We start from the raw sequence: 13,867 nt of genomic DNA on the forward strand, positions 1-13,867 counted from the left end.
TAAGTTAACCTGGACTCACAAGTGAGTCAAGATCCCATCCAGTAAGGGCCTGTGACAGAAAGGCTCACTGAGATGCTCCTGGAGAAATGATACTTGTTCACATGTGACCATGGAGTTCTTCAATACAGAAGGTCTGGTGGGTGTTCTGGCTGCATTTTGAGTTGCATGATACTGGAGAGCTCACAGAATCATGAAATGGTTTGGGGTGGGACCTTAAAGACCATCTGGTTCTATCCCCCTCCCTGCCATGGAGGTCTTACCTAGCCCAGGTTGCTCCTAGCCCCATCCAGCCTGGCCTTGAATACTGCCAGGGATGGGGCATTCACAGCTTTTCTGAGCAACCTGTGCTAGGTAAGACCACCAAGCACCAAGTCTGGGTCCACTTGCTACCACCTTGACGTGTTGGTTTGATTCTGACCTTTGAAGAGTGGTCCAAGTTGTCTGACAGTGCAGTGCTTCACCTCTTTGAAAACCTAAACCACTCTTTTTTATAAAAATTAAATGAGAAATTTCGATTTCCAAACGTTCTTTCTGGTTGTTTTTAATGTTGCAGAAATGTATAAGAATTTGTTGGTTTAGAAATTATCTTTTGTTTTGATAAATCAGCATTTTTTGGCCAGAAAAAAGGTTTTTTTAAAAAAATCTGGTCACTTTCGGTAAGTATCACCTTGCTTATGCACCACCCTCATTGATCTTTTATTTTCTGGCCCTCGGTAATCACTTTCTTCTTCCTTCCTGTCCTTTGTTAGTTAAACAGCCTCCTCTAGGCTTTATACTGGCTTCATCACCTTTTAGACCTCATCTTACTCTCTGCCCCCCCAATGGGAGCTTGAAAGGCAGCAGACACCTGTTCTGGATCTGTAGTCTGCACACTGCACTGTCTGGACCTTTTCATTCTCAGACATTACTGAGAGCTTGTTCAAGGATATTTTTTTCCTGTTTTCTTGCCTGTTTCTGTCAGAAACTCTTTTTAGAATAAAAAGTCAGCCTGCTGGAAGGACCAGCATCCCCCATCTCAGCACCTGGGGGAGCAAGCAAGGAGCTGTGTTGTTGTGCAGAATCTCTGCCTTGTCCTGACAATTGTGTTTGGGAAGACAAACTGAAGTTTTGTGTTTCAAGCAAACAAAACAACCCAAACAAACCCCAAGTTTTTCTCACCAGTTCTGCTGTGGCTCAGAAGAGCAGCTTTGCAGTGCCAGCTGTGTCCCTGTTACGTGGTCCTGGAGACTTCTGGGGTTTCAAACAGCAGCCCCTGGGGATGGGATACCTCAGGCTGTGTGTTAACTCTGGATCCTACAAGCCATCACTCAGATTTTAATACCAGCGCCTCTCGTGCTGCTGCTGTGTTACAAAAAAGCAGCTGCTGTTGAGTTTAATGCTAGGTATCATTTGAACAGATGTCATCCAAAAGCAAGAGAAGTTGTCTGTGATCCCTGATCACTCCTCGTGTGTCGCTGACAGACCAGGCTGGAGGGTCCTTCTTGGAGGGGTCTGTGCTGCTGAGCTCTTGCACCAGGACCCTGTAGCACAGAGCGTGGCACTGTGTGGAGCTGTGCTGGGGGGATGAGCAATCGGCACTGATTTCTCCAGGAAATCTGCTGCTCCAGGGCTGGTGGAAGAGGTGACACGTGCTAATGGAGGAAGAAGGTGCAACAGATCCCCACCAGCATCGATCAACCCCACTCCAAATTTTGCCCTGCAAGGATCAGACAGCATAGACCAGAAATCTCTGGAGGTGCAGAGCTTGGGCTAAGGAAACATCCCCAGGAATACCTACCCTCCTGACTTACCCAGCGCTAGCAAAATAAACAGGGCAAAATCAAAACTCCAGGGGTTCTTTTGTGCACCAGAGACCTTGTCCAGACAAGCAGAGATGATTCATTTCCATGCAGAGCTCTGCAGCAGTGAAATTCTTTGCAACCTCTTGCTTAAAGGTTTTTCCTTGCTTGGCTGAAGCACACAGACACTGTGGTCAGCGATGGCCCAGAAAGGATTCAAACACAGGCGACCTGAGGTGTACCACAGGTGAAGTCAGTGGGACTGGAGATGTGCTGAGGATCACGAGCAGCTCCAGGTCTGGAGCTGTGCTCCCAGCCACAGCAGAACAGCAGAGACTGTCACTGCTAAGGGCTGGAGCTCGGACATGAATAATCCTACTACCAAACCTCCCACAAGTCACCTTCCAAGCACCTTGCTTAGGGCTATTTTGCAACAGTTGAGTAAGAGTGAATAAAAACATCAGCAAAAGAGGCACACTGAGTAGTAAGCAACTGAGTTATCAGCTCAGTGGAAGAAGACAGTAATGGTGTCTAACAGCATAACCAGTCCTGATGTGTTTACTCAGAATTTTAGCAATTTTTTTGTCTTTTCATGCAAAGAAAACACCTGGTATCCCCAGGGCAAATCCTAGTGTCATTGTTTAGCTTTTACTTCATCTTTACTCCCACAGCTTATGGTGCTGCTGGGATGAGAATCCTACCAGGGTATGAATGAGTCTGTACCGAACACAGATTGAAGGTACGACCTGGGGACTCATGATTCCCTTGGTGGAACTCAGTTGCAAAGAATAAACATTCCCATAATTGTAGACACCCCAGGGTATTCCAGGCATCCCTATGGGCTGGTGGATTTGGCACAGGAGACACAAATTGGCCGCTGAAGACCACAGAGAAGATGTGGTACATCTCAGAAGCATAGAACTGATGCCTTGAAGCAGCTACCTGAAAACAGAGGCTACACGAGTTTAAGAGAATAAAGGTGGGTATTTATTTGAAGGGCCTTCAAAGGTACACCTTGGGAGTCAAAAGCCTCCAAGGGACTCCACCCAAGATGGACCCCAGGTCATGGGTTTTTCACACTTTTAAAAGTTTGGCCCATTTGCATATCAGGGTTAATTCTCTGATTATAATTTCAGATAATGATGTAATTACCCCAAGTTGGCTCCCCCTGTCCAGAGGCTCAGTTTACATATTTCAAGGCCTGGGACAGCAAGGTGTCCTTGAGTTCAGGCCCAGAGAGGGTTTGTTACATCTAATCAAAATGAGAGAACAGTAGCTAACAGGCTGTATGAAGTTTCAGAGTTACATACTAACCAGTACAGGATCTGAAAAATATAAAAGCTAAAACCTAAGGCATCAGAATCACTTACACTGGGAAAACATTTAAGGTCATCAAGTCCCGCTGGTAACCCAGCACTGCCAAGTCCATCACTGAAATCATGTCCCTAAGTGCCACATCTACACATCTCGTAAAGACCTCCAGGGATGGTGACTCCACCACTGCCCTGGGCAGCCTGTTCCAGTGCTTGACAACCCTTAAGGAAAAGAAATTTTTCCTAATATCCGATCTGAACTTCCCCTGGCACAACTTGAGGCTGTTTCCTCTCATCCCAAACCAAATCAACAGGAGGCTCCAGGTTTGAACCCCACCTTCAATGTCCACTAATGTGTGAACCAAAGACATCCATCAGTGCTTAAGATGAGAAAAGCCAGGGGGTCGGGGTTTATCTCAACAATCAGATGCTGGAAGTAGACCATGAAGCCAGCAATGCACAGTTACCTCAGCAGAATCACGCCCACAACTCACTGTCATGGGAAGGACCATTCTCCTGGAAGGTGCATCCAGGTGATGAAAGTCTGAATGCAAACTTATGAGGTCGATAGAACCAGTAGCCTCACACAGGAGCTGGTGAATAAGTCTTTCCCATCAGATCTGCAGTGGGATTTGGGGAAAGAACAGCTGCATTTGTCTGCCGGCTCCTTGGGCATGTTCCACCTGCTTAATTTAAGGCAGGTCCGAGTGAGCCATCTGTTGACCTGGTTGAGGAATCAGAGCTTCCCACTAATTTAAAGATATTCTTAACAGGTTATTAAAGGCCTAGAAGGAAAGGAGAGATGGATAAAAAACAACAGTAAGAAGCTTTGCCTTAGAGGCACAGGTAATATCTGTAACAGCTGCTACACCCTATGCCTAAGCTAATTGTTAAATGAATCACCCTGGCAAAAGAAGCATTAATAAAGGGAAGCGAAGACTGAACATCTGGAAAATAATATGAAAGGGAAGAATTTTCATATTTTGGAACTCCTTGCTGTGTGGGAACTGCTTGGGGAGACAGCTCTAATTGCTTGTCTGAGAGAATGAAAAGCAAATCTATTCCCAGTCTGAAATCAGCACAGTCATTGTGTATTCCTCTCTGCTCTCCTGTCCCAATACCACAACTGTTACAGGGGGCCCTGACCTGCAAATATCAAGACAAACTCTTCATCTTCTCCTCTTTGCCCAGAAAGCAGTGCTGGTCCACAAAGGCAGTGGTGTGCACCAGCCTCCTCAGGACCTGGGTCCAAGCTCAGAAGCTGTTTTGAGCAGCCAAGTGCAAGACAAACCATCAAAATAAGGTTATTCTGGTGGCACCTCTGTCTCAGGGCTGCTGGGTGGTTACCAGGACTCATTTGATAAGCCAGCTCTCTGCTTGAGGCTGTCATGGCAATGGCTGTGGGGTAGGAGGGGAGAACACCAGGCCTTCTGCTGCCTGTTCCTGCTGTGCCTTGCAACACTTTGCTGGATACAGGGAGCTAAAGACATGGCCAAGTTTCTCCCTCTACAGAAAAAGGACATGGCCAACACAGAGCAGAGTCCTCTGTGCAAGCCCCCGGAGATGCCTTGTCCAGCACAACAAGGAGCTCTGTAAAAAGAGCCCACACCACAGTCTGAGCCAGACCCTTTTCATGATTTGACACTAGAAACTGGGCTGGATGAAACTCTGGAACGTTCCTGGGCCTCATTCAGCTTTGGTAAGGAGAACCAAACCAGGATACCATGGATCTCTCCGATAGGAGGATGCTGGGATTTTAGCATATACCTGGAAAACAGATTTGCTGCAATACCTGTGCTCTGAGTCTGACTGGGATTAGCTTTTCTGCTCACCATTTCCTTGCAGAAGCAGCTTATGATTCTTCCACCTTCCCTCCATTTGGTCTTCTTGCTCTTCTGCCATTCTGCATTTTCTTCATCTCTCGTCTTGGAGAAGAATCTCCTTCACTTAACACCTCAAACAGCACTGTACAGCCAGATCTCCATCCAGCAGAGTACCTGGCAGCCCAGGTTTCTGCACAAATGAGTCCCGGGCAGCAACTTCCCAGGGCACAGGTCCAGCAGGACACAGTGGGTCTGTAACAGGGGCATGCTGAGGGCAGGGGAGAGAAGCAGCACTGAACCAGGGCCCTGCAGCAAGACAGGGTCACAGCTCTCTCATTTCAGCAGGACTGTAAAAGTCTGATCCAGTCTTCTAAACAGAGCTTAAAAGCAATTCAACCACCCTCCAAACACAACACTGCTCCCAGCCCAAGCTTGCAAGGCACTGCCAGAGGCATGTGAAGCCCTTCTGAGGGCTTTAATTTCCACCTGCAAAAGCGATAGGAGAGTTTTTCGATATTTTACGTTTGCACTGGTGTAGGTGAAATGCCAACCTGAGCACAGGCAGAACTTTTATGTGGGACCCCACTTGTAAGGTCCCCAGCACCACCTGGCATGCCCCAGATCCCACCCCTCTGGTGCCACTGAAGGAAGAACCTTTGACAGCTGTCTCTTGGCTGGCTGAACACAAAACTTCCTGTAACTGGTTATTCCGATCTGCTTCTTCCTGATGTTCTTCTGGAGTAGCTGTGCATGGGAATCAATTTCGCAGGCAGGAGACCTGACTCGGGGATGTGCCACCAGCCCAGTGGCAGCGTGTGGCATGGCACTGTGGCATGGCCCTTGGGAGGGCTGTCCAGTGACACGGAGCAGAGGAGGCTCAGTGGGTGCCAGGGCCAGGGATGAAGAGGGACAGCACCCTGGGCACCCGCGGGTGCAGGGAGAGGAATGCCACTGAGGCACGGACAGGGAAGAGGCTGAAGCCAAGGAGGGGGTGTGGGGGGGCTGGGGCCAGGCAGGCGCATTCCCAAACATCCACGCAAGGATCCTAAAGCATAATTATGAAATTTTAAAAAACAACTTGACGTTATAATTATAACGGCTCCTGGAGGAGCCGCGTAATTGAATTCTAGGGTGTCTCGCTCTCATTGCAGGCACTAACAAGAGAATGGCTCAGCTTCCCTTGCAGCCTTCCCGGAGCCCTGCAAAGCTCGGGAGACACCCAACAATTCAATTATTGTTTCCCTCTGGAAAGCAGATCATTTTAGACACGCGGCCAGCTCTAATTACAAAGGAGAGGGGGGAAAATTTCTTGTGTCCAAAATTATTTGACTCATTAAAAGGATTTACTTTCCGCCAGGCCTAAGGAGTTGAAGCTCTGGTGGAAGGATGGAAGGCAGAGAGAAGCAGCGGCTCTGGCAGGAAATAGAGGGACCCCTACCCTGAAGCAGCATCCCCAGGAGCCGGTACTCGGGGCTGAGCCCCTCCAGGTCCCCCTTTCCCAGGGAAAGCTGTTTTCCATGCGGAAGGAAGCCGGGGCTGCAGCCAGGGGTGGTCAGAGGCAGGCAGAGTTCATGGCAGACCACGAGGCTTCGCACCAGCAGCATGTGAGGAGAACAGGTCCCTCGCAGGGGTTTGGCAGGAGCGAGACCGGGGCTGGGGCTGGGGAGCTTCCCTCCTCCCTGCTCTCCTCGGCAATGAAAACATGAGGTCTTTTACTCAAAAGCTTCATTATGGTGTTGTGGGGGCTTTTTTTCCTCAGATTATTTTTAAGTGCTCTTTTGTGGCAAAAGAGAATTTTACGTAGGGGAGGTCCCTTTTCCAATTACCATTAATTAACTCATCTGTAATAGATTTTTTTATAGCCCTCCATTTCCTATGGCAGGGAGAAGGCAAAAGGCAGGAGGCTGACCCGCTGCTCTACCCCCAGATGGACCAGGGCCAATCCAACCTTACCAAGACAACACTTTAGAAGGGATTTTTTCCATTTTTGTTTCATTTTTTATAATTAAAATAATGCCTTCATGGGTTTTACAGGGACAATGCTACTGCCCAGTGTGGACAGCTTGGGTGAGAAGAAAGGGATTCTGGGCACAAGGCTCCCAGAACCATTCCATGCTCTCATCCCCAAATCCACACCTTCCCTCCTCTCCAGTGCAATGAAATGAATTCCAGCGTAATGTTTATGGTTAATTTGAAATCTAGCACTTGTTAGCTAATCCTGTTAGTAGCTTGCAAAAACAAGGGATCCCTTGTATAATCAGTAATTATAACAGGCGTTTTATGTTAAATTATATCTAATAAGCAAGACAAAAAGAGGGATGTGTTCTCAGATGAAGCTTTCCTCATCCAAAAAGAAAATAAAATAAAAAGAGGCAAAAAAGTCTTCTCCATAAGGAAATCATACACCTAGAGGGAAAATTAGAAAACATTAAGCAGTGGGATGTCACAGTGCGTTTGGCATGTCGCAGCACAGTGCCGGGGGTGGGAATTCAGAGTGGTTTCTCTCCCCATGGCAGGACCTGACCCAGCCGGCCGCCATCGAGGGCTGAGGAGCTGCGGGGTCGCGGGGCTGGGGATGCCGAGGACAGGAGGAGGAGGAGGAGGAGGAAGACCGTGTGTGCCCCAGGGCAGAGTGGTGCCGCCGCTGGGCCCGGCTGCCCGGCTCCGCATGGACGGGGCGGGCGGTGAGCCCCGGTCCCTGCGCACCGCTCCGCACCGGCCCGCACCGCTCCGAACCGCACTACTCCGCACCGCCCCGCACTACTCCGCACCGCTCCGAACCGCACTACTCCGCACCTCCCCGCACCGCCCCCCACCGCCCCGCACCGCTCCGCACCGCCCCGCACCGCCCCGCACCGCCCCGCATCGCTCCGCGCCTCTGCGGGGCAGCAGCAGCGCGCTGCGAGGGCGGCGCCGCCTGCGCGGCTCTGCGCGGGTTTCCCGCGGTATCGGGCGGAGCAAAGGAAACCGCAGCGAGAGTGGGAGAATCCCGGTGAGAAGTGGCGCCCCTTCCCCTCCACCAAAAAAAGAAAAAAAAAAAAAAAAAAAAAAAAAAAAAAAAGAACATTGGAAGAAAAATAGAAATTAAAAATAAAATTTTAACATTAAAAAAAAGGAAGCCACTCCCGCTGCGGAGAAAAGATGTTTGTGCCCTGAGGAAGCAGCCGCGCTGTGGCCGCGGGTGCGCACCCTCAGCTCTGAGCTGGGGCTCCGCGGGGCCTGCGGGCTCCTGTCCGCGGGGATCCCGTGACAAAGACCCTTTTGTCTGACTGTAGGACCTCCGGCCCCGAGTTCCATGGTTTATTGGTTGTAATGCCTGATGGAAATAAAAGAAGGTAAAAGAAGGTAGAAGAAAAAAGAAAGGTAAAATAAAATAAAAATAAAAATAAATAAAAATAAATAAAAAATAAAATAAAATAAAATCCCCGGGGCAGGCTGGAGAGTTTCCTTCTCTGCAACTTTTTCCCGTTTTAAAATCACACTTTCATTAAACCATCCCCTAAAATGTGACAATGTTTAACTACCTGAGTTATTGTAAATACGTTTAATCAAATAGACTCTTGAGGAAATCTTCCTCCATAAACACGCAATCTTGTCCTTTAAACATGTGTATAATCAGAAAATCTAATTAAAAGCTAATCGGAGGGCCGGGTTGGGTTAATTCTGCGCGGGGGCGGGCATGCTGCGCGGCGGCCCCGGCCGCGGTGTCTCCGCTCGGCTTTTCCATCCGAGATGGCAGATCCTGCCCGGATTCCAAACACCGTGTGTCAGGACGAGAAGCAAATGTTGTTTTAGCAGGAAAGTAGTAATAACAAAGCCATTTATGCAAGCACATTAGAGCGGTCGGAATCCTGCCTCTTAGTTAAAATTTTTGAGCCAGAAAATTAAAAACAAATATTTAACTTCGCAATTTGCACCCCCCGGCTGCCGCCGCCGCGAAACTTTCCGCATGCATATGGATGAACCCGGCCCCGCGCTCGCCCGGCCGCGGGAGATGGTTTAATGCGCCTTTAAATAAATTAATAGAAGTTTTGGGGCGATGCCGGGGCGAGGCGCGGAGGGGCCGCGTGTGCGCAGCCCAGCGCGGGGGGAGGCTGTGTTGGGGGTGGCGAGTCCCGGCATCACCGCGGCCACCGGCGCGGAGAGGGGCGGAAACTCCGCGGTTCCCACGGCCCGGGAGGAGCCCCCGCGCTGCTTCCGCAGCCGCGCAGAGAGCCCGGAGAGAGACTCCTTCGGGAATGTGTGCGGTGAGCAGGGACCGAGCCCACCGCGCAGGGCTGCGGAGCGCGGAGGAAGGACGTGGGGTTGGCGCTGAATTCCAGAGGGGCTGAGGGGGAATGAGGGAAGGGAAGGGAAGGGAAGGGAAGGGAAGGGAAGGGAAGGGAAGGGAAGGGAAGGGAAGGGAAGGGAAGGGAAGGGAAGGGAAGGGAAGGGAAGGGAAGGGAAGGGAAGGGAAGGGAAGGGAAGGGAAGGGAAGGGAAGGGAAGGGAAGGGAAGGGAAGGGAAGGGAAGGGAAGGGAAGGGAAGGGAAGGGAAGGGAAGGGAAGGGAAGGGAAGGGAAGGGAAGGGAAGGGAAGGGAAGGGAAGGGAAGGGAAGGGAAGGGAAGGGAAGGGAAGGGAAGGGAAGGGAAGGGAAGGGAGATGGGGAAAATCGGAAGAGAGAGGGAGAGAGAGAGGAAGGAAGGTAAGGGAGGGAGAGAGAGAGGAAGGAAGGTAAGGGAGGGAGGGAGGGAGGGAGGGAGGAAGGGAGGAAGGGAGGAAGGGAGGAAGGGAGGAAGGAAGGAAGGAAGGAAGGAAGGAAGGAAGGAAGGAAGGAAGGAAGGAAGGAAGGAAGGAAGGAAGGAAGGAAGGAAGGAAGGAAGGAAGGAAAAAATCAAAAAGAAAAAAAAAAGAAAGGAAGTCAAAATAGACACGGGAAGACAAACATCAGCCAAGTTTTCTAACTGGGTTTGGTCCCACCTCGGCCGAGCACGGTGGGTTTGGGTCAGCGGGGAAGGGATTGGCACCCGGGACCGGCTGGGCACCCCCACCTGAGCACCCTCCCGAGCATCCCATCGCAGTGCCCGCACCTCCCTGTCACCACAGCTCTCCCGCTCTGACGCTTCTCCCCCCGCACATGAAAACTCTCGCATTTATCCTTCTCCTTTTCCCTCTTTTATTTCCCTACCGTCAATTTGCCAGCCGAGCATCATTTCTCGGTAAAATTCAATTTAACGAGTGCAGGCTGCATCGAGCGCCCCGGGTCCTGCCGCAGTGGGACGGGGCATTTGCCGGGGCCGTTGGTAATTGCAGCTTTTGGGGGGATTTGGGAGATCCTCAGCATCGACAGCCACTAAGTGTCATTTCCTTGGCTCGCTGGGGAAGTATGTGGAAGTTATTTTTATTGATGTGCTCCTGGTACATTATTTTGGCAGTTGCAATTTCCGTGTGACATATCCAGACTCTCCTCCGAAAATCGAGAAGGGGAAAAAAAAAAAAGAAGGAAAAAAAAAAAAAAGGCACCTTGACATTTATCCCCAGCTACTGCCGCTGCTCAGTAACGTTTAATTACAAAACTCGGCTGTGATGCCAACCTGTATCGGTCATTAGGAACCTTTCTTAAAATCTTGTCAGCCTGCAATGAGAAACAGATTTAATGGAGGCAACCACATAGCTCCTGGTCTGCCAGCTGAAACTGAGACTATGCAAAAGAGGATAGAAATGCCAAAAAAGCCACCGCATTCCCTTCCTAGCAACCAACTCTTTAAATTTATTGCACTTTTTTTCCCCCCCATTCCTGCCCTTCAAACTGCCTTTGAGGAACTGGGCAGGATCTTCTTTATTTTTAAAGGTGTTTTGGGGAGGGAGAAACAAGTTTTTCCCGGGGGTGTCGCTGGTGTCGGTTTGGCTGGGTTTGTTGGTTGGGGTTTTGGGGAACGAGGCGGCGAGAGATAGAGACGGCCGGTGGCGACCTCCCCCCGCGTCCCTGGCCCCCTCCCCGGTCTCGCCGGTCCCCTCCCCACTGTCCCCGGCATCCCCGGCCCCTGCTGTCCTTGCAGCGAGGGGACGCCAGGGGGCAAGAGGCATTCACAAAGACTGCATCCCTTCATCCCTCCACCATTCCATCTCTCCTTCTTCCCATCCCTCCATCCTTTCATCCCTTCACCCTTCCATCCTTCCGTCCCTCTCTCCCACGGGGCTTTCATCGTCTCACAACTGCAAAAGTCAGATTTCTTACTAAAAATAAAAAGAAAACATTCCGCAAAGTGGTCTAAATTCCCAATCCCCCCCCCCCCCCCACCTTATCTCCACGTGCACCTCGTGCGCACAGCAAAGCGCTGCCTCGCACGCAGCACAGCCAGGCGGAAACAATATCCAGCAGCCTTGTAAAGAACGACAGAGTTTATTTAAGCCAGCCATTAATCCTACTTACCTTGCTGCTATTTGGACCTAATCCTATTTCCTCTGTGCATTATAAGGACAGCGAAACGACACATTTTTGTTCTCCTGGTGGAGGCTGGCTGGGAGGAGCACGCCGCCGGTGCCTGGGCTGCCGCTGGAGCCGGAGGAGAGGGATGCGCTCCGCGGGCAGCAGCAGCCTCCAAAGGAAATCACTCAAGGGAAACTTCGCCAGAGAAAAAAAACCACATTCAATTTCCTGACTACTGCTTTCCTGCCTGAGTTATTTATTTTGGCAACCGCACGTTCAATAAATGAAATATTCAGTCAACTGACCTCCGTGCCAGCTCATATGATTCTTTCAGGGGTACACTTTTTTATTTTATTTTGTTTTGTTTTAGTCCTTAGATAAACTGCAGGGAGGGTTCCCATATCCCGGCTTTGCTTGGCAACTGATGCATTACATGGCTTATGAATTTTGCAGACAATGAACCCCAGTGTGGCTGAAGCAGACCGTACACACATCTACGTGCCATTTCCCAGGCACGTTAGACATTAGGGAAAAGTATCACTTATTTTTTCATCTTTTTCACACCTTTCCCTTTCCCAGACTTTGCCCCAAACGCTGAGTTGGGATGTGAAGCTAATGCCAGAGATTTTGCTGCAGAGACAGAAACCACTTAAAATAATCAGATGGCAAAATACCAGGCTCACCCCCGAGAGCAGCATTTGTAATGCTCCTGCCTGGCATTTTATTCCTTGCTTTATCTCCCCGTATCACACAAATCCATACGCTGTGTATCATTTCTGTTTGAAATGCCATGAACTTGGTGTTTTAAATCGAACCAGCCTTCCTTTTTTTTTTTCTTTCTTTCTTTTTTTTTTTTTTTTTAGCCTCAAAACAATGGAGATTGTCAAAGGGCCCCGGGTTGAGCTTTTCTGCGTGTTCACAAAGCGTTAAAGCTTTATCGAACAAACCGGCTCTGTCTGACCCCTGCCAGACAAAAGGCAAGTTCCATTTTCCTCTGCAGAGAAGAGGGGCAGAGAGGGACACAGAGAGGGATGTACAGTAGGATTGGGTGGGCCTGGGGCCATGGGGTGCCCCAAGGCAGTGGTGGCATGTCCGGTCACCCAGCCACAGCCCTGGTGCTGCCAGTCCTGGTCATTTTGGTGGTGCTGATGTGCTTGGCCTCATGCAGGTGGGGGCATGGTGCCAGTACAGCCAGGGAGCAGCAGTCCAGCGAGCTGGCACCTGCTGGGGGCTCAGGCAGGGATTTTGTGTGGTGCTGTGCTGCATTTAGCGCTGCACCCAGCCCAGCGAGCCTCGACTGAATGAATGTCCACCCACTATGAATGGTCCTGGAGGGTTTGGATTTTTCTTTGAGGCTTTGCACAGAGCAGAACCATTCCATTGCTCCTAAGGTCCACACAGATGATTTACCATTTCCATGGGGTTTTTTCATGAATTTTGAATAAGATGGGAACATCTCGCTCTGGAGCAGTACACCACCAGGGAGGCTGGGAACAGTGGCCAGGCTTAAAGGAAGAAATGGTCAGAGAGGTAAGAAATGGTCAGAACAGCCTTCTGAGGAACAACACAGGCAGGGGGACAACTGGTGGAAGACTGGATCTGCAAATGCTGGTGTCTGGGTGTGGGCATCTGTTTGAGCCTGGGCTCTGTGTGTCCCATATGAAGCCCTACTCGACCTCCAGCTGCTGGTCCTGAAGAGCATTGATCTTTTGTAGGCTCTTGGTGACATCTACCACCATCATATGAGTGTCCCAGACACCCTTCCAGTGGCACCAGTCTCTGCTAACCTCACCTCTGCTTTGCTCACATGCAGAGCCCGACGTGGAGCCACTGGGCTAAATCCTGCCCAGCGTGTCCACAGCTTTGACAAAAGTTCGAGCACTGTTTCTTCCAGCTCCAGCCACAGCCAGGCAGCAGATGAATCAGTTTATTGACAATCACCATGATTCCCGTCAGCAGAGATGTGTCTGGAGCACCGTGATGTTGAGTGGTGTGAGGCATTTATTTCTGCATCTGCTTCTCGTGTGGGAGGATGAGCACGGAGACATCCTTTACTGGCACCTGGAGCTGAAATGGGCTTCTCAGAGGTGGGTGGGAGAAACACTCACCTCCTATGAGTTGTGCTTTGAGGGTTGCTGGTGAAGTCCACACTATTTCCCCCTCGGGTTTGGTTATTTGCAGAGACCCTGGTGCCCTATGCACATCTCTATCCCACAAGCAGCAGGCCAATGCCACAATGGCAGAGACCACCTTTCTGGTGGTCTGCTCTTACAGTACCAAAGCACCCATAGATTTCCAATCCTGCTCATAAAATGTTAATTTCCAAGGAGGAGGCTGTGACTATGCTAGTTTTGGGGTTTGTTGAGCTTTGGGTAGCAGGCTCGGGCTGCTCACCCCCCCAGCAGTGTTTTGCATTACTTGTTAAGGGAAGCTGGCACTCGGCTTTGCCGTCAGTGGAGATTTGTAAGCCTGATTATATTCCTAAGCATATGTTTGGAAATGAGAAGCAGCTCTCTGAAGTCAGTGGAATTGCTCTGATTGCAA

General features: G+C 50.3%; 1 protein-coding gene across 1 annotated transcript in view; it reads left to right on the forward strand.

The window, feature by feature from the left end:
• The first annotated feature begins 8,839 nt into the window (after positions 1 to 8,839).
• LOC125327102 overlaps positions 8,840 to 13,867 on the forward strand; it is a 38,539-nt gene continuing 33,511 nt past the window's right edge. The window contains exons 1-2 of the mRNA XM_048306558.1: positions 8,840 to 9,161; positions 11,373 to 11,659. Coding sequence (XP_048162515.1) covers positions 8,954 to 9,161; positions 11,373 to 11,659 — 495 coding nt within the window. The 5' untranslated portion in view covers positions 8,840 to 8,953. The remainder of the gene's footprint in view (positions 9,162 to 11,372; positions 11,660 to 13,867) is intronic.

This window comes from Corvus hawaiiensis, chromosome 1 (assembly GCF_020740725.1).
Source record: "Corvus hawaiiensis isolate bCorHaw1 chromosome 1, bCorHaw1.pri.cur, whole genome shotgun sequence".
Taxonomy (NCBI): Eukaryota; Metazoa; Chordata; class Aves; order Passeriformes; family Corvidae; genus Corvus; species Corvus hawaiiensis.